The 21,978-nt window shown below is 39.0% G+C and overlaps 1 protein-coding gene across 1 annotated transcript; it reads left to right on the top strand.

The window, feature by feature from the left end:
• The first annotated feature begins 794 nt into the window (after positions 1-794).
• LOC142482951 (F-box/WD repeat-containing protein 7-like) lies at positions 795-20,952 on the top strand. The gene is made up of 2 exons (XM_075583071.1): positions 795-911; positions 20,288-20,952. Exon 2 carries the CDS (start codon positions 20,357-20,359, stop codon positions 20,936-20,938), a length of 582 nt encoding a protein of 193 aa, XP_075439186.1. The 5' UTR covers positions 795-911; positions 20,288-20,356; the 3' UTR covers positions 20,939-20,952.
• The last annotated feature ends 1,026 nt before the right edge of the window (positions 20,953-21,978 follow it).

Below are 21,978 nucleotides of genomic sequence, written 5' to 3'. Positions count from 1 at the left end.
ACGCTGCTCTAGGGATGTAACCTCCCGGGCATTTAATATTTCAGATGCTCATATCTCCCGTACAGAGCATCGGGTTTAAAAAAATAAAAACCACATTGGAAAAAGCAAGAGATCTCTTTTGAAGGAAGTTAATAACAAATGGCCATCAGCATGGGCTGCTGCTTAAAAGCCGAATTGCAGGTTTGAGAGAGAGCATTTTAACCCCCACACATCCTGAAACAATCATAAATACTTTGCATAATCCAGAGTTTTTTTATACTGTGTTTCCAACCTCCTAATATCTCCTTATTAGAAATAAAAATAAACGCCATTAAAGTAGATAAAATCTATTAAGAAACATTTTGCTAGAAATGTGTTTTCTGCCTGTGCTTTGTTTTAACATATAATAATAAACACGAGGGGAGTTTTCAACTGCAGAAGTTTCTCTTCAGGTTTGGTGATCATCCGAGAACAATAACATTGCCCCAATGTGGTTTTAGGAGCCTTTTGTTGTAAAAGGAGAGGAAGCGGTAGAAGTCTGTTTTTTATTTGTATCATACATTTTGAGGATGGAAGTTGTGCTATGCACATAAGTGTGCCACTGCTACCTGTACCTTTGCTTGCTGCGTTGTCTGATCCCTGCACTGAAGGAAATTGAATGAGCTCTATGGCTAAAAATATAGGCCGGGGCTTGTATCACACACTGAACTTCCTGCATTCCCTTTTCATAGTGCTTGGGAATAATTGGTAACATTGATTTTGCTCACTGCTAATACGTAGGTTTTTTTTTTTGCTCTGTTCACCTGAGCAGCGCTGGACACTGGCTGATGAGAAAAAATGATGCCAAAGAATGTTCAGAGGAGAACAGGAACTGCTGAGGAAAGAGTCAAACAGGAGAAAAGCTGGGGGCCGAGGGGTGGAGAAACCTGTGGGTAAGACACGGCCAAGGTCTGAAGTTTAGAGACCAGCGCTAGCTTCATGTAACTTGCTCAGTCATTAAATAAAATGTCATACATTTTTTTTAAAATCTCAACACAGATCTGTGGTGGTTTGCCATTTGTGGGTTTCTGTGCTTTTCTGCCTTCTGAGACACCGTGGTCCTTTCTACAATTGTCCAATGCAACATGCTATGAGTTGCTTCACACTGAATGTTTTGCCCTCCTCGTTTGTATTGCTTTCTGACTTCGTGGCTTAATCCATGAATATTCACCATATAATTGAAGCAAGGGTTCTTAACCGATTCCTTTATTGCCGTTTTATGAATTTGTCATACCATTTCTAAATCTGTTGTGGAACAACTCTGCATATCCAATTAAGGGGTAGTGCTGAGCATTCGGGCTTTGAATGGGAAGTCGCAAGGCTTTCAGGGGTCAGTTCATTCTTCTAATGCTTTTACCTGATTTGTCGTCTGACTGTGTGTTTAGTGCCCTTTGTACTAAATTGCAGAGGTACCGGAGAGATGATAAAGTTAAGTTACACAGACTAACATTGTGGTCAAATAGGCGACATTGAATGTTCTATTGTGCGAGTAACTTGGTAAAGGAAAATCATAGCATTTAAATAAAGTATGGCAGATGTACTACAAAATACTGAATTCCACCGATTTATTTTCCAGGTCTCTGCTGATTAATTTTGCATACTTTCTTTGTATTGTGAGACTGAAGTGATAAAAAGGCAAAAAGCAGAACATATCCAATTTCAGTTACATTTTCTTGTCTTTACCTACATTTTTATGGAAAGTTTTTTTTTTTTGATCAAATCAAATGAACCAGAGAAATGTAATGTGAAAACGGAATTGCTAAAAGTTACTTTTAACGCAACACACTTTTTTTTTTCCCCCCTTCAAAAACTGTAAATGTGAATGGGAAAGGACACAAAATAGTAGGGATGAGGGCGACGTGGTACATTTCATATACCTTTTTCTATTTGAGTGCAAATTTACCATTCAGATCAAATACATGCATACAGAATTAATCTATACAATATCTTCATATAGGATTTTATTTTGGTTTGTCAGAGAAATAAGATTTATAGTAATAAAAGTAAAAAAAACTTTGTATCCATTCTCTATTATATTGGTACAAATTAAGCTTTTAGAGGTTTTTGTTAATCAATACTTTTAAAAAAAAACCTTTTAGCATTCCCTCAAACTTTTTCCCCCCTCAAATACAAAAAACAACAAGGCACTTGGTACTTTGTTTTCAGTACTCAATAGGCTGAAGGATTCAGTAGTTATGTCGCAGACTTTAAAGCGAACTGTAAACTTTTCTTGTGACCTTGGGCAAGTCGCTCTGTCTCTGTGCACCAGGCATCAAAATACGTTTGTATGGGCAGGGACTCGTTCTAGTGCTGCGTAATCTGTCAGCGACGTCAAAATTATCTATTATTATTATTATTATTATTATTATACTCCGGCATGCCACACTTCTATGGGAGAATAGGGCAGCCTGATTTCTTCCTGTCATTAAAAATATGAGGAAGCGGCAATCTCTGAACGGCAGCAGAAATAAAAGGAAAATTGTACGTGTCGCATCTCATTGCAAATGCCAAACTGTGACCCTCCTCCAGAATGCACCAAAATGCTGCTTTCCCCCCTGTTGTGGTCTCGAGGAAATCCTTTTAAAAAGAATACTACCACTATCAGAAATGCTTATTGAAAGTCAACTTCACTGGTGGTTTTAAAGTGAGCTGCTTATTTGCCCCTCAAGTGACATGAAGTAAATTAAATTGGAGACTTCATCTGGCGTTGTCCCAATAAATAAATGTGTACAATACCTGTTTCAAACTTGATCCCCACTTTCTGTCTCAAAAGCTTGTGTATTTGGTCCTTTTATTCCATCTTTTTATCTTTTAATACCAACTTTTCTAAGTGATCGTAACATATATCTGAAATCCCAAGTAAATATGCCAAAACTCCCCCTTACCTTGCATTGTTTAGGTATTATAATGAAATTGATTTTCCACAGTAAAAACCTGTGATTGCCAAACTATCGATTCAAATATTCAGCTACGCCTATTGTCTAGTGTAGTGCAGTTGTCCGCTTAAAGCGGCGATCCATGTAGTTTCCTCACCCCCCCCCCCCCCCATTTATTTTTTACATCCAGGATTGAAGCAGGGGGTGTCTGGAGCTGTGCCCAATTAGTTTGACCTCCGGCGACCCCCTGCTTCTGGAGATACATTCTTTCATAGTAGGTGCCAGTAGCCGCTTCAGGATCACATTATTATGGCGGGTTTTCATAGCCCGTGGCCGTGACGTGACCCGGTGCTGCTTCCTATTGGCCCATGTGACGTGGGAGCTCTAAACTGCAGAGATACCGGCATCTTCATCGGAGGGAAGTATCTCCTGAAGCAGCGGGTCCCCTGAGCTGAAATGAACGGGGTTCAGCTCTGGAGACACCCTGCTTTCTCCTATGTCCCACAGCAGAAGCAATGCATGTTTGTAGTGCTCCAGTCAAATACTCTACAGATATTGTATTCGCTACGTTTTGATGTAGCCTGTAATGAAACGTTAAGGTCTATAAGGTTTTAATGTCGAGCACAAGAAGATTTTACAATTTATCATAATGTGTAGCCTTTTCTATAATAAAGATGTGAATCAGAAAGCGCTGAAGAGCAAACAACCCCCATACGGTCTTGTATTGGATTTCAAAACCCATAGGACGATCTGTGGTTGCATTCATGGAACCCAGAAGTGGCTCGGATCTCGGGTGGTTTCTGCATGAAGGAATCCCTGTCTTGCAATGCAGTGTGAATTACATCACATTAGGGGGTAAATGGAGACGAGTGCGCACATTTGTTTATCACAGACAGACCTTAAAACTGCAGTTAATTAGGTGCCTCTTGCTCAGCGCAAGTCATATACGGTCTAACTACTTTCTTGGCATTTTTTTTTCTTTTTCCCCCAAACCAGGTCAGTAGTAGAGGGGCATTAACATGATTGATTAGCTCTTTGTAACACTGCAATCCTCCCCCCCTCCCCCCTGTAGCAGTCATTATCTAATGTATTTTAGTGATAAAACCTCAAGATCTCAAAGCCCCAGGTAAATTGTAAGCTTTGCTCTGCCTTCAGTTTGCAGTAATTATGGTGCCATCATTAGTCAAACAGGTAAACGTATACTTGAATGCAGCATTCCTGCCGCAACGCAAGACATATTAATTTACATGTTTTCTTATTGATTAAAGCAATTACACAGATAAGTTGTTTAAATTAAAAATAAAATAAAACAATTGGTCCTGCTATCTTGAACTGCCCCAGTAAGTGCAAAAATAGTGCTGCGATGGTTAAGCTGCAGTGATGAATGTAGAGTTAAAAATACTTTACTACCAATCCTTTTGAAGCGTCAATCCCAACTTAGGCCCACGTCTACAAATGGTGCTATGCTTTAGCAACTGAAAGGGAGGAACCAGGGGGTCCTCTGGAGATGGACTGCTGTTACCGCTCGGGAATTGAAATAGCCATTCAGTAGGAAGCTGCAACCAATGTTGCATCTTTGCTTTGCTCCTTCTCCTTCTACACGCATTGGTCCTTGTGGCCTGTGAGATTTGCAGGTCATTTTGTTTCCTCTGGCTGGACATTTAACACATACTAATCCCCCGATCATAAATCCCACCTTGTATGTTTGTGAGCATTGTATCATTCAGTCACTTCAGAGTCTAATTGAAATCATTATTTCGGGAAATATATCTTGTAGTATTGAGGAAACTGCATTTCTAGATATTTTATTCTTGTCGGCTCCTTGTGACCTTGGGCAAGTCACTTTATCTCCCTGTGCCCCAGGCACCAAAAACAACGATTCTAAGCTCCACGGGGCAGGGACCTGTGCCTGCAAAATATCCCTGTAAAGCTCTACGTATACAAGAACATGCTATTATTATTCTCACCTCTGCGTCACCTTCTCCATTTTGTAAATCCAATATGTGATCCTTGAGTAAAAGTGCGTCCCTTTTGTCACCTTTGCATGGAAGTATAATTCTATTTATGTCCCTTAATCTGTAACTGGAGATCCTTTTTATAGTGAGAAACATTGCAGAGTCATGTTCTGAGTACAAATTTAACTTTTCTGCTCTGAGTATCAAATGATTTCTCTATCCTACATTACACAATCCCATTGGGAGGAGGGCAGGGAATGATTTTTTTAAATCAAGGTTGACTCGTGCGTAACTGGGCAGGAAATGATCGAGGGGGAGCGGGTAACATCTTGAGGGGGCTGTACCTGTGCTTCAGGAGAGACTGCGGCAGGAAGCCGCCTGCAATTGGACCTTGTGATTGAAAGATGACTGCCATGTGTCCTGCATGGGGGAACTGGGCGACAGGAGAGTGGGGGTGCAAGGAGCTAGTTAGGTCCTGGGTGGGAGGAGGCACTAAAGGTCCACTGTCCATTCCAAAGCGGCGGTGGTCTGAATTTGGCCTGCAGGTTGTCTATTCACTGTCTTCATATTCATTTGATGAAATGTTACAGCAGCAGCACCCATGCTTACCTTTTTTTTTTTTTTTTTTCTGCTGCTGTTTTGTATTTAAAGCCTTCAATTCAGTATTTTTTCCTAGCACTTGCAAAAAAGTTAGTCTCCAGTCCACTTTATGCTGATGAACCAGTTAATAAGGGCACTGTGCTATGCACCCTCTCTTGCTTTCTTAAAGTTCCTGGTCTTCTGCTTTCAGTGTCCCCTGAATTAGAAGGCTCCTGGCAGTTCAGACCAGCATGATTCTGCCCCATGAGATTTCTATTTTATCTTCATAACATTACTTGTAAGATGTTTGTTGTGTGTGTTACATTGACAACGATCCTTTACATTCTCTCATGTGTTCATGGTTTGCTTACTGGGCCGCAGTATACCGCTACCAATGTTCCCAGTGCTTTATTTAGAAATGCTTGCAATTGTATTGCTTGGTTTTATTGGAAACTAGTAACCTGTTTAACACAGCCTATTATGTCCTATGTTCTATGTTTGTTTTTCTGATCAGGATATCTGTTGCAGTGGATATCAGTTCCCCCTATTGAACTTAATTCAGATTGAGAGGTATAGACTTGGCCATCTTATTCTGTTTTGACTAGCTTGCAGATTGTGTAGATATGTCTTGTAGAAACAGGCTTGATGGATGCTATATATATATATATATATATATATATATATATATATATATATATATATATATATATATATATATATATATATATATATATATATAGCTAGCATCCATCAAGCCTGTTTCTACAAGACATATCTACACAATCTGCAAGCTAGTCAAAACAGAATAAGATGGCTATATATATATATATAGTGGTTGACAAATCACCAAAAAAATCTACTCACCACACAAAAAAAATCTACTCGCCACCTAGTACCAAACGTGTGTTGCTTGGGCCAATATTTACTCGCCCGGGGGGTAAATCCACTCGCCTGGGGCGAGCAAATGTATAGGTTTGTCGAACACTGTATATATATATATATATATATATATATATATATATATATATATATATATATATATATATATATATATATATATATATATATATATATATATATATATATATATATATATATATATATATATATATATTTTACTACTCCTAAATTGTCCTAGTATAGTATAACCACCCCCACATAGCCAGTGATACAAATGTGGTTACATGAATGCAGAGGCATTTGCTATATTAACATCGAGACGTGTTTGTTGCAAATTACTTAACTTTCTTGGTGTGTTGAATGCTAAGTGGCCTTTTTTGGATGTTAAATACCTGTAGGCATTTCAACTGTTCACTTCTGTGTTATTTTAATACTGGTAAATATACACGTATTTATTTGTGTGTGAGCATGTGACTTGTATATGTGATGAGGGTTAGTACACCACTATCTAGCTGACCCACTTTTCACCATCCGCAAAGGCTCTTCAGATGGCTAATATATACCCTCAATCAGTCCCAATATACCATCTGTCACGAACACACACTTGTGAGCATGTGACATGGGTAACTACACACGGCTAACCAGCGAACTCGCCTTCACCTACGCTCAGGTCCCTCGAATTACTAATATCTACCCTCACGCTGTCACAATATCTATCTTGATTCTGCTGCAACCACCAAAGAAATATCAAAAATATACATTTTTAGAGTCTCGTGTCACTGTTTTATGAAAGAAACTACACACTTACACACACATCTGTTATAGCAAAATGTGTCTGAAAAGGTCAATGCGAGCCCAAAGTCCATTACTTCTTAAGTTTTAGATTTAATACAGTGCTAAAATGACAGAAAAATATAATGAGAAACATACAGTATAAAATAAATATAGACCGTTTCATCAAAATAATCAGGACAAACAAAAATATTCCTATAAGTTACCACTAAACATGTTCAGTATAAGGTTTCTTCCTCAAAAATGTCTTGAGCTGAAAAGTAAGAGACTTAACGTATATTGGTTGAAATCTAAATTTCTATTCACACACGCAAGATTTTATACCAGAAACCTTCTGCGTTCACACACACACCCACACACACCCACATACACACACCCACATACAGACACCCACACACACACCCACACACAACACCCCTTTTCATCAATCGGCACCCATGACAGTTTCACAGCTAAAGTAGAAAGGAAAAAAAAACCTAAAGTTTTGCTTATAAACTTGCCTGCATATAGTAACCCGCTCATAACGTTATTGCTATAATACTTAGAATGATGCCACCCTCGCTGCAGCGTTTGTATTATCAATATAATCTCATTATGTTCTCATCTGTGTGACTGAATTACTGCTTTATTTCAAGTGCTATTTGTGTCAAGCGTGGAGTTGGAACAGGAAGGGAAGTGCTGTGCTATATATACTAGTGCAGGTGTTTGCAAACTTTTTCCACTGCACTCCCCCTCCTTACCTCATCTCCGGCGTTCTGATGTCACGTAGCCATGACGACGCAACATCACTTGATGACGCGTCGCCAGAGGCTGCCAAGGTAAGGGAAGTTAGAGGTCTTCACTGCGCCCCGGGCATTTAATTTAAATGCCTTCAGGAAGAGCACGGGGCCTCTGTAACTTCCGCACTCCTCCCCCCCCACCAGAAAGTCTTGCGCTCCCCAGTTTGAGCACCCCTGTACTAGTGTATACTAGCAGGGGTGCTGAACTTGGCGTGTACAGTGGGTTAATTCTTTTGAAATTGTGTGTTAACTGAAAGTCTAACTTTGTTGGGGTTTTTTAATTTTGGTGGGTGTGGTTAGTTCATTGCTAATCTAACACGGCTGCTTAGTGTGTGTCTCTCTTTAAAACAGAGGCTTGTAACGAATCCTGAGCTTGCTTTTCCTGATTTGTGACTGGATTATTGTTTGATTTCAAGTGCTGTTTCTATTAAGAGTTGAGTTAGAACCAGCAAAAATTGGAACAAGGAAGGGGTGAAATAAGGTATAGTATACGGAGGTACAGTAAATTGTTAGCACTTTTATAACTCCATAGTTGCAACTATGAGCAGGATTGTGAATGCCACTCTATGCACATCTTGCCACATGTATGTGCACTTGGAGCAGCTGTTCCAGGGAGCATACCACGGTGGGAAGTGTGAGCGGGATGGTCTCTTTAGTCTCAGATTGCTGATCTGAAGAGAAACCTTGGGATATTGACGATCTTGAAAGGAGTTTATTGCTCACTGAGCACGCCCTGGCTGGGACTAGTGGTGCAGATGGTGGAGCTGAGATTGAAGACCAGGAACAGGTAGGTAGCTGGGTAACAGAAAGGGAAGCAGGGGGAAGAGACAGGCCAGTTCTGAGCTGGCCCATCCCAATAGATTTGACATATTGAGTGAAGATATTGCTGTTGATGTGGTCTACTTAGATTTTGCAAGGCTTTTGACACGGTTGCACATGAGGTTAGAGTACAAAATAAAGCAAATTGGGACTCTGAAAAAATATTTGCACCCGGATTGAGAACGGGTTGAAGGATAGACAAGAGTATTGTCATAAATAGAACTTTTTCAGGTTTGGCTAAAGTTGTGAAGGGAGCACCTAAAGGATCGGTACTGGGACCCCTGCTTTTTAACTTGTTTTTTAATGACCTTGAGGTTGGCATAGAGAGCAAAGTCTCCATCTTTGCTGATACTAAATTGTATAAGGTAGTAGAATCCGAGCAGGATGTAATTTCTCTCCAGAAGGACTTGGATAGATTGGAAACTTGGACAGCTAAATAGCAGATGAGGTTTAATACAGATAAATGTAAGGTTATGTATTTCGAAAACACGAATTAACAGGCAATTTACAAATGAAATGGGATACATGAGGAGAATCTTTGATGGAGAAGGATTTAGGAGTGCTTCTACACAGCAGACTTGGCAATAGTGCCCAAAGTCATGCAGTAGCTGCAAATGCAAACAAGATCCTATCTTACATTAAACGGGCAATGGATGGAAGGGAAGTAACATAATTATGCCCCTTTTAAAAAGCATTAGTGAGACCACCATGAATATGGAGTACAATTTGGGGCACCCGTCCTTAGAAAAGACATTATGGAACTAGAGAGAATGCAGAGAAGAGCCACCAAATTATTAAAGGGGGTAGATCATCTGATTTATGAGGAGAGGCTAGCTAAATTAGATTTGTTTACCTTAGTAAAGAGACGTCTAAGAGGGGATATGATCACTATATACAAATATATTCGAGGACAATACAAGGAGCTTTCAAAAGAACTATTCATCACAAGGGCAGTACAAACGACACAGGCTCATCCCTTAAGGTTGCAGGAAATGAGATTTCATCAGCAATAGTGGAAAGGGCTTTCACAGAACTCATTACCCATGGAGACTGTGATGGCAGATACAATAGATATCTTCAAAAATAGGTTGGACATCATTTTAGAAAGGAAAGGTATGCAGGGATATACCTTAGAAGTAAACATGGGAAGGATGTTGATCCAGGGAGTCATCTGAATGCCAATATTTGCCAAGAATTTATTTGTTCCCTTAGGAGATCATTAGATGATATTTTACAGGGGTTTTTTGTTTGCCTTCCTATGGATGAATATACTGTAAGTTACATAGTAGATGAAGTTGAAAAAATAACATGCATCCATCTAGTTGATCGCCTCTTCTCCCACGACCACTTGCCCTCTTGACCCCATTCCCTCCCATCTCCTAAAACCTCTTGCTCCTACTATAATCCCTATGCTCACACATTTTTAACTCCTCCCTCTGCTCTGGAACCTTTCCATCCTCCTTCAAACATGCAACAGTCATACCATTACTTAAAAACAGCAAGCTTGTTGACCCTTCCTGTCTTTCTAACCATCGACCTGTCTCCCTCCTGCCTTTTGCCTCTAAACTCCTTCAACGTCTTGTATTCTCTCGCTTGCTCCATTTTCTCAACACCTATTCTCTCCTAGACCCTCTACAATCTGGCTTCCGCACTGCTCACTCCACGGAAACAGCCCTCACTAAAATAACTGACGACCTCCATGCTGCCAAAGACAGAGGTCATTACACTCTGCTCATATTACTCGACCTCTCTGCAGCATTTGATACTGTGGATCACCCTCTTCTCCTTCACATTCTCCATACTCTTGGTATTCGAAACAAAGCTCTATCCTGGATCTCATCCTACCTCTCCCATCGTACTTTGTGTCTCTTCTGCTAACACCTCCTCCTCCTCTACTGATCTCTCAGATCTGTCCTGGGACCTCTTCTCTTTTCTCTGTACACACTCTCTCTAGGTGACCTAATAACATCTTTTGGGTTTAATTATCACCTCTATGCTGACGACACACAAATATACTTTTCAACACCCGACCTTACACCTGCTGTACAAACCAAAGTTTCTGAATGTCTCTCTGCTATATCATCCTGGATGGCCCTCCGCCACCTTAAACTCAACAAGGCTAAAACAGAGCTCCTCATACTTCCTCCCAAACCTGGCCCTACTACCTCCTTCCACATTACTGTTGGAACTACGATCATTCACCCAGTAGCCCAAGCACGCCGCCTAGGGGTCACACTCGACGGCTCTCTCACATTCGCCCCTCACATTCAAAACATTTCTAAAACCTGTCGCTTTTTTCTCCGCAATATAACAAAGATACGCCCTTTCCTCTGTTGCTCGACTGCTAAAACTCTGACTCAGGCCCTCATTCTCTCCCGTCTTGATTACTGTAACCTCCTGCTGTCCGGCCTTCCTGCCTCTAACCTGTCTTCCCTACAATCTATCCTAAACGCTGCTGCCAGAATCACTCTACTCTTTCCTAGATCTGTCTCAGCATCTCCCATCCTGAAATCCCTCTCCTGGCTTCCGATCAAATCCCGCATCTCACACTCCATTCTTCTCCTCACTTTTAAAGCTTTACACTCTTCTGCCCCTCCTTACATCTCAGCCCTAATTTGTCGTTATGCACCATCCAGACTCTTGCGTCCTTCTCAAGGATGTCGCCTTTCTACCCCCTTTGTATCTAAAGCCCTCTCCCGCCTTAAACCTTTTTCACTGACTGCCCCACACCTCTGGAATGCCCTTCCCCTCAGTACCCGACTAGCACCCTCTCTATCCACCTTTAAGACCCACCTTAAGACACACTTGCTTAAAGAAGCATATGAATAGCACAGTGGATATTCTGAACACATGATACATAAAGCTTGGCCCCCTGCAGACGCACTTACCAGAACTCCCTCCTCCTGTCTCTGTACGTTCTCCCTACATACCAATTAGACTGTAAGCTCCTCTGAGCAGGGACTCCTCTTCCTTAATGTTACTTTGATGTCTAAAGCACTTATTCCCATGATCTGTTATTTATATTATCTGTTATTTATTTGATCACCACATGTGAAGCGCTATATACATTAATGGCGCTATATAAATAAAGACATACAATACAAGTTCAACCCATGCTAAATTTAGACTACAGATACTTTATCCTATATCTATACTTAGAGTATATTGATCCATAGGAAGGCAAACAAAAATCCCCAGTGAAATATCATCCAAGGGGAAAAATAAATTCCTTGACGACTCCCTGGGCCTGGATCAACATTCTTCCCATGTTTACTTATTTGCTATATCCCTGTATACCTTTCCTTTCTAAAAAGATGTCCAACCTTTTTTTGAACAAATCTATTGTATCTGCCATCACGATCTCCATGGGTAATGAATTCCACATTTTAACTGCCCTTTCTGTAAAGAACCCTTTCCTTTGTTGCTGGTGAAATCTCCTTTCTTCCAACCTTATGAGATGACCCTGTGTCGTTTGTACTGCCCGTGGGATGAATAGTTCTTTTGAAAGCTCCTTGTACTGTCCCCAAATATATTTGTATATAGTTATCATATCCCCTCTTAGACGCCTCTTTTCTAATGTAAATAAATCTAATTTCGCTAGCCTCCCCTCATAAATTAGATTGTCCATCCCCTTTATTAATTTGGTGGCTCTTCTCTGCACTCTCTCTAGTTCCATAACAAATACAGGATAATATAGGATGAAGTATCTGTTGTCTTTAGCATAGGTTGAATTTGGGCCAATAGGAAGCCGCACAGGATTACGTCACGGCTTCCTATTGGCCCACAGGGCCCGGAGCTTAGAAAATCAGCCACAATGTGAACCCTGGAGTGGTTCCGGACCTGAAATTAACGGAGTTCAGCTCCAGAGACTCCCTGCTTTAATCCTGTATTAAAAAGAAAAAAAAACCTATTACAATTCTTCTATTTTTAATGTGTAACCAACGTTAACCTCTCGTGTACCAGATTGATTAAACTACTTAATGCTTTCTGCCGTAATCATCATAAGAAAAGAAAAAAAAAAAAAAAGCCTGTTCTGCTTTGTGCTCTGGTCTCCTGTACATATGGCGGCAAAGTGTACGTATTGGGAGATTGGCTGACAGATGGAGCCTGTAGCTGCAATAATCAGCCTGCCGGGTGGATTGATTAGTGGTTTGTGTATTTTAGGCAGCACATGGATTACCGGTCTGCTAGGATATGATTTTAGAAGAACCCTCTCTGTATGCCCATCAATCTCACAGTTCCCTTTTCTGTACTGCTTACCGGCATCATCTATCCTCTTATTTTCTTTTTTATGATAGTGTCTGAAACAACCTTTTGCACTATGCTACATCGTCTAATTGTCGTATTATGCTGTAGTGATAGAACTGACTATCGCCCCGTCTTCTAGGTGTAATCACAGACGTTCTTTGCTGGGTCATTTAGACCCTTGGAATTAATCTTGCAAATGAAGTGATTGAGGACTAATGTATTATGGAATGCATGTTTGAATTAGTCTTTTAAATGTAGTAGTAGGGAACACAGTCTCCCCTCAATTCTAAACGGTTTATTTTTTTGTCTTTTTAACGTTTTTTATTTATTTATAAAACTCATATGTGAGATTCTGAGGATCTAAGTTGATGACAATCCTATGCGTTTGGGGTTCACATCCTTCTTTCTAAATTAGACATTAAGTTCACTGGAATGTAGCCATCATTTTCCTTCCATCTCACGCTTATCCACACCTGGCCCTTTAAAAATAAAAAAATAAATAATTCAAAAACAAAGTATACAAAGTAATGGAGATGTAAGAGAAGTGTCAGCGCTGTCAAGCGCATCTAGTCCAGAGCTGGTGTTCACGTTTCTATTTCTTTTTTTAAATAACACAAAATTGAGTAAAAAGACAGCAAGAGGTGCAACACTTGTATTATCCTTTATTTGTATCTTACCAATATATTCCACAGTGTAGTACAATGTGGAAGGGAGGACAGTATGTATCCCATTAATGCCAGTGAGTCAACCAACTCCAGCCCTAAATTGGAGCCTGACGTAACTTGTTTCCAATTGCATGCTAGTTAGGTCAGCCCAGTTTAGTTTCACCTCCCATCAGCTTTTTATCCATCCACCAAAAGTTAACTTGTTTTAATTTATTGCATTTACTAGCCAAAACAATCTAGTCGGATACCAGTAGGAGGTGGTGAATCACCTGGACCTGCATGTGATTTATAACTGGCCGGTCATTGGTAGTGTTTTATTTTGTGCCCTGCTAGATGTTGATCTTCTATGTTATCCCCCAAATAGCTCAGGGGCACGAGTATGGTTCATGTGGAGCAAAGGAACTTGTATTTTTTTTGTCCTTTTTTGAAATTATTTTCTGAGCATTAGTTTAATGCCAGAACAGCCTGTTTTATTGATCACGGTGCACATAAACAATCGTATTTCTTTTTAGTATAGGTTGATACAGATGTGTCTTTCTATATACATCAGAATCAATGTAATAATTGTCACAACTGTAATACAGTGTATAGATCTTTAATAAATTGCTTTTTGCTTTCTATTTCTCATCCAAATAAATCATTGTGATTTCCCTGCTTTTCTTGAAATTTCCATTGCAATTGTTTTAAATAACGGAATGCATCAATAGAGTCACAGATCTATTGGTATAGATTCTCTAAATGGGGCTAAGCTTGAGCACGCTTTGAATCCCATTTAAATGAATGAGAATTAAGACGTTCTAAAGCTTAACACCATTTAGTGAATCTGTACCCATGAGGGGTGCCTAATATTTGAATACCGTTATTCTTATAGATGGGTTGTTTGAAGACGGCGCTAATATTGTGTGCAGTCGTCTTGCTCGTTTTATACACCAACCCCCTGTCATAATTCAGAGACCATTGCAGTTTCTTCTTTCTATGTAATCCACTTGAGTTCAGATGTGTAGCTAAATATAGAAATTACTACAGTGGTTGCAGTATTGTTCTGGGAAACCGATGGCAAAGAATAGTCCAGAGGAAAGCAAAGCTCTTAGAGCAGGATTTGCCTTTGAAGTGTCAGAGCCCGGTCTGAGACCGAACAGTAGCTCTGGGAAATGCAAGTGCCTATGATGAATAAAGGCAAGCAGTGACTTCATGGAAAGTACAGTACATACAATGCTTTACTCCAGGTTACATCCCCCATGTGTCACTCAAGGTCACCAAACCTGCTTGAGCGTCGCCAGCATCACACAGTGCGAAGATGCAGATATCAAGAGTCAGGAAGTAGACTTGCAGATGAGCAGATATTATGGAAAACAATGTGGAGAGGTTTCATGGTATTAATCTTTGTTATGCAGCTGATGGTGCATTTCAACATGGGGTTTAGTGAATTCGTGATGCAGTATGACCGATTAGAGTTGCAGACCATTTAGCTTCATAAATTATGTTAACCGGGTCTCTAACTGCACTCGTATCCTTTCGTATATGCTATCTGTCTCCAGCATAGGTGGCAAAAATAGCTCAAATACCATTTTCTTCAAGAACTTTAATTTGTCAGTTTGTTTGCGGCTTTGATGCAGAGATGCAGGTCACGGTCTATTTTGGGTTTGATCTCCTGTCCTTCCTATGGTTTATCTGGAGATGAAAGGAGTAATTCATGCAATATCCTACAGGTTAATTTTTTTTTTTTTTTTTTCAATTGTTAAACGGATCTGCAGTATTAGATCATAATTGCATTTTTTTAATTTTTTTTTGTTATTCCCTAGCAGTGCAAGATTTTAGCCACACTTTCCTGTCTGTGATATGTTACCAATATTCCCAGCATTTTGAGCTGCAAACTATAATAGATAATGTTACCTTAGTAATATAAGAATACATTGTAGCTGCTGAGTTACTCTGACTGAAGGATTGATTTTAAACTGAAAGGCAGCCATTTACTGAACCCTGGGAAGCAGGATTTTGCTAATCGATCACGGGAAAACGTATCGATCGGCAGCTTACTGTAGGTACTTGGTTTTCAATCAAGGTAATTAAATGCTGAATATATTAAAACAATAAAAAATATATATTTTTGAAAGTGCTGCTTAGATTGCCTCGTTAAAATAAGGTATATGACCTATTGTGAGTGCCGACTACTTTGTTATATGCTTTTATGGAGAACAAATGATGTATGTTTATGTAATTAATTTGCCAGACATTATAGAACTTGGGCGTAGCATCTGCTACTTTATCTTTTAGGTTGCCCGTGTGAACATTATACGCCAGCTCCTCTCCCCCTCTCACTTGTATTTACAGTGGTGGCACCCGTTATCGTACAATAATGCATTACCACTGGCGCACATTTGGACGCATTATTCTTTAATGCAAACAATTCCGCAAAATACCGGGTGCAATAATGTCTTCTACATCGGTAGAGGTGACCATGCCCGGTGCACTCCGAAAACTGAGCCTGCGATTAGAACAGAAGAGGAGGCCCATTTGTCGACTACATTACCTATCACGTGCTCTTGATGCAAAAATGTTGTCGGCACTTTGGGGCTGTGTACATTGGGCACTGAGGATTATTTTGGTGGTTTGTTTAATAAATGGTGTTTAAAACATTTATAATCGGAGCTGTCAATTACTGCGATTTATGGATTTTCTTCCTGCTGCTCCTTCTCCCTTAAACCTTTGCCGGAGGAACTGGAAACCCAATGCAGTTCTCCGTGACTAAGAAGCTACACAGTCTTTTTACCTAAAATAATAAGAAAGTAGAAGTGCTTTGAAACAACTGAAAATCCGCAATCCAGGCCTAAGTGCTTACCAGCTTTTAAATCGAGCTCTTGAAAACTTGATTCACCAGAAGTGTCATTTCCCTCATATTCCCAAAAGGAGATGGATTGCAGCACTTTAACGCGCTCACAGCCCCAGGCCTTTATTTAATATTTTCTGTGAGGTTTAGCTGGTCAGTTCAGATAGCAGGCAAATGTATACGCGCTCACACCTCCCGAACTGGCTCTGAAGATTGTTCTCACTACTTTGAATTAATGACAGTCAATTTGTGTTATCCTTTATTTGTTTGTTCCTTTGTGTGAATGTTGACCCTGCCAAAGCCAATTAGTTAATATGATAAGCGAGGTAATGCATAATCATCTACATGTAAAGAGAACCTTTTAAAACATTTTTTGCGTTGCTACTTGAATAAATCGAATGTGTTTATTTTCAACTGTTGGTTACACGCGTATTAAAGGTTTAATAGAGCAATGGAGAAGGTGTTAAAGTACTCTGAACTGCTTTGTCTTCCATGTGTCCTAAGCTCGAGGTAACTCATTTCCACAGGGATATTCTGACGGCTCATTGTAAACGTCTCTTGGATTTCCCCCTGCAGCTTCACCGAGCATTTCTTTCCGCTCTCTCTGTGCTGTGTGGATTGCAGATATTGAGCCTCCTTAGGGTTTTCTATGTGGTGGAGTAATATTCATGCCTTTTTGTTGTTGTTTTATTCAATTGAAGCTGTTCTGCTTTCTGGTTGTCTTTAAAGTCCCATTCCCACATAGCAGTACAGTGAAAGTACTCCTTCCTCTCAGGCCTTTCTCTTAGCCCTGTCAGTCAGAGGCATTGCATTGTGGCATCATTTAAGAAGATGTGATCCCTAACTTTGCAAATTTGTGCCCAGAAGTCTGACTATTGAGGCGCACAATACATAATGGTCATATCCAACAGTACAATACAGAGCAACAATTCCAAAGTCCTGATGATCAAGGCTGAGATATGAAGCATCTCTTATACAATTATATTTTGGGGGCATTATAAAATCCTATTTTTTAAAATCTATTTATATAGATTTATATCTGCCTTTGCTTACAGGATGTTGTCTCCGCCAAAAAAAAGAAATGAGTGCAATACCAGTAAGGATAAGTCATAGGTAAGCAGTATGTAGATAAAGGCCTTATTCATTACACAATAGCTGTACTGCACGCAGTAAAGACATTAAATTGAATGACGCCAATTAGTAAATGAACCTGATAAATGTTCTTTTGTTGTAAATAAATCTGCCGCTTTTAATTCCAAAATAATTTTTTTTTTCATTAACTATAAATTTCTTTTCTGTTCAGACTGTAATATTTTTTATTCATTCTACAAACGACTAATAAATTATTGGTCTTCCTTAAATATGTCAAGTTTGTAGCTGCAAAATGATTGGATAATCACTTCCTGGGATTTGGTGATGGGACACATCAATACTTAAAAAAAATATTAGTCCTATGAATTCCATTTGATTTGACATGTCAAAGATGATCATTTGGGAGGACTGTCACAATGATTACTACCTCCTCTACAGATCTCCCTAAGGTCCTGCATTAAAACGAGCATGTAAGAAATCTGGAAATCAAAAGTTCATGCAAGATTGGTGATTTCTGTTCCACTTCTAGAGTTGTCTTTTCCCAGAATTGCCAGCGTGTAAGGCCTAAATGGAGTCGGAAATGTCTTACTAATTTGAAGTAGTAAACTAATCTCTATTATTATTATTAAATTGCTAAATGTTTATACTTAATACAGAACTTTTGGCATTGTGTAGCGATACCAAGTGGAGTCTTCTGCACTCAGTCGGTCGGGTACAGCCCATTCCATATGATTGGGAAATGTGCAGAACAAGAAGCATTTCAGGAGAAGGAGTTGGTAAACTATGAAACAGTTGCATCATTCAGTGCCTGCATTCATTGCTACTCCCACAAGTCATGCTAGTGTAGACCACCAATGCTGATGTTACCTTTATTGCTACTTGGGGGGCTACTTGCGTGAACCTATTTTTTGTGACTTAAGTCTAACTCCAGTTTGACTTGAGGGGGGTGGGGGGGAGAGCATATAGATTATGTAGGGTACTCGTCGTAGGATTGTACACTTCTTTTTCCATTCTTGCTAATATTTTATTAATGAACATAAATAACTGGAGAAGGACAGCACCTTTGCAACCCGCCATTTTCATTATATATATATTTAATATATATATTTATTTATTTAATATATTTATTTATTTATTTAATATATATTTATTTAATATATATTTATTTATTTAATATATATTTATTTATTTAATATATATTTATTTATTTATTTATTTAATATATATTTATTTATTTAATATTTATTTATTTATTTAATATATATTTATTTATTTATTTATTTATTAAAAGAAGTTACCGGTTCAATACTTTAACTCCATTAAAATAATTTGTTTTAACGGCAATTGGAGTTTGGGACATTTTAGAGTTTGGAAGTTGTAAGGTTGATTGACATTTTTTTCCGGTTTTGTGCATTGATTAATAGGTTTGTGCCATGAAACCATCAAGACCGAAGTGTGCGAGTGCCGTGGAGAACTATTAGGAGTAGTATGGTGCACAAGAGCCTGGTTAATGTGGATCTGCTACTTTTTATAAAGGAGAATAAAGTGTGGCGTGTCTGGCATAACTCTCTTTCAATTATATGAAGTCTGTGTTTGTTAGTCAAAGGAGTGGTGTTGGGGGACAAAATGGAACCGTACTCAAGATTGACCAAAAATAGGAGACTGAAATATCTAACTTTAGGTCATGTTTCGTCTGGATTTGAATAGTTAGGTTGGAAGAGCCATTTGGAGTTGCATTACAAATAAGGGTTATTAGATGACAAAACTCTTCACACTCTCCTGCTCACCCTCCAACCCCTATCATGTGGATTTGCTCAATTATTCAACGATGTGTGCCTTAAAAAAAGTGCAATCTGAACATGGAGTGGTCCCTTTGGCCATAGATTGAAAAAGCCTTCATGTAATGCATTTGAAAATGGAGGAATTTAAAGCAGCAGTTCAAACAATACCCAACGTGTGTTTTCTTTTTAATAAATCCGTTCTGTACTACGAGAAAATAATTGGAGCTTTTAAAAAAAGAAAAAACGTTTTAAAGACATTTTTAATGTTTCTAATGTAGGAAGCATTTCCTAAGTCACATCCCCTTCCCCTTCTGATAGGCTCTGGCTCTTGAGCCCCGCCCTCTCACTAGCAGTGCACCAATTGAATCTAGTAACTGCCCAGTCAATGATATTGCTGGACTACATTGCCCACAATGCTGTGCAAGAACTGAATTAAATAACCTGAGCAAGCGATCGATTACAGGAGAACGGATCGATCTGCAGCTTAGCTAATCACTTGTCAGTGTGCAGATTGTATTGATGCACATATTGAATTGGAATTATTATTTTCTTTAAAACGGCAGCTTGAAATGCAGCTTTAAGCATAGTTGAGTTGCGTATGTGTATGTGTGTCCACCATAAGAAGCTAAAAAGAGATTTCAAAGGTAAAACCTAATAGAAGTGTTAAAAAAGGTTCATAACTAGAAAAGCACATTAAATATTAATGACCACTTTGCAATAAGTGACATGGGCAACAAAAGCAAGGAGAACACTGCAGCAATTCCCAGTTTTTGGTACAAGTACCGTTTGTTTTAATTACGTTGAAATGTGTTTTTCAGACTATAAACAAGTCATAGGAATGAACAAGGACATATGTCATTAGATTTTCTCTTCCACTTACTGTAAAAAAATGTTTTGATAAAAGGTTTGCTGCAATTGTATTAATATTTTTTTTACATTTTTTTAATTTCATCCAGAATGTGAAAACGTTTGCCTCTTCAGACAGTCTAGCCAAGGTCCAAGAAGTAGCAAGCTGGCTTTTGGAAATGAATCAGGAACTCCTGTCTGTGGGCAGCAAGAGGCGACGTACTGGCGGTTCTGTGCGAGGTAATGCTTCCTCGAGCCAAGCAGATGAGGAGCAAATGAACAGAGTGGAGGAGGAGGAGGAACAGCAGCAACATTTAAGACCGCAAGAGGAGGAGCACGTTGTGCAGAATGGGGAGGTTAATGAGGACGGCCCTGGGAGCGTAGAGAGAAATGAGTCGCAGCACGAGCCATTGGAAGAAAACAACAACAGCTGTGTTGTAGTTGATCAAGAGTCTGCCGGTGACCTCGGAGAGAATGAGCAGCAGGAGGAGGAAGAAGAGGAGGAAGAAGAGGAGGAGGAGGAGGAAGAAGAGGAGCAGTCTTGCGATGTGGAAGATGAGGATAAAGAGGAGATGGACCAGGACAGTGATGATTTTGATCAGTCTGATGATAGCAGCCGGGAGGATGAACATACAAATGGCAATGATATTCCAAATTCCAATAGCATGATGGACATGTCCATACACCAGCAGTCTCCTTTCCACACAAAAACAAAGGTGAGTACAAGTGCATTTTTTTTTTTTTTAGGAAAGCTCATGTGATTTATAAACATTGATATCAACACTGAACACCGCAAACATATGCAAAAGGCGGTTTTCTTAAAATACTTTTCAACATACATTATCACAATCAGTGGGCGCTATATACATAAAGATATGCATACATCTTTACAGTATTGTAATTTTTCTATAGCATGTAAGATATGCATACATCTTTACAGTATTGTAATTTTTCTATAGCATGTCATTGCAAAAGTTAAGTTTGTTCCTTCCGTTTTCAAAATAAAATATTCCCTTGTTTTCACTAATAATATGGAGGTTACAGTAACTTTGCAAGTCTCATTTAGGCACAACTTCTATTTAGATTTTTTTTTTTTTTGCTCTAGTTGATAGTTTAGACAAATATTTTTTGTTTAAGGCTGTGCCAACCTTTTAACATTAAAAACGTACCCATCATCTTTATTTAAGTATTTAAGTCCTTTGTTACGAGGCGGTACTATTCCACAGAGCACCTTCAGGTAAAGGAAGATACTTTAATTGCACGTCCACGTGAGTGGGCTTGTCAAGTGTTATCTTATGGAATCGTACTCCTTCGTAAATATGGTCCTTAATGTCGGCCCATTTTGGATTATTCATTATGAAATAGTAAAGTCCCCTATACAAAAATGATTGGAAAATGTTTTACAAAATACTGAAGCACCTCAATTTCTTTTTGAATGTTTTGGGTAGAAATTCCTACACAATGCAGATTTGTCTTGCCTAGTTTTATAGATTTGGCAAACTTCCGATTTTCCAAAGATGTTCGTCTTTCAGATCCACAGTACAGTACTGTGTGCTGTGCTAGAGTTCTCACACCAAGTGATACATTGTTTGCTGAAGTACCCACGCTTCAAGAGCTACAAACGACCTCTTAGTTTGAAGTATCTTTTTATATATGTGTGTGTAATATATATATATATATATATATATATATATATATATATATATATAATCATTGCTTATGCTTAGAATGAATGTCTGCTACATTGTATATTTATTTACATTTTTAATATAGTGTATTTCAATTAGATTGACATTCTTGG

This window comes from Ascaphus truei, unplaced genomic scaffold (genome assembly GCF_040206685.1).
Source record: "Ascaphus truei isolate aAscTru1 unplaced genomic scaffold, aAscTru1.hap1 HAP1_SCAFFOLD_2822, whole genome shotgun sequence".
Lineage (NCBI taxonomy): Eukaryota > Metazoa > Chordata > Amphibia > Anura > Ascaphidae > Ascaphus > Ascaphus truei.
Note: the sequence above shows the minus strand (reverse complement) of the source record. Positions and strands in the feature narration are given on the sequence as shown.

Excerpts from the sequence above, each read along its gene's own strand:
- LOC142482951 (XM_075583071.1), top strand. The coding sequence starts at position 20,357 with ATGAATCAGGAACTCCTGTCTGTGGGCAGCAAGAGGCGACGTACTGGC.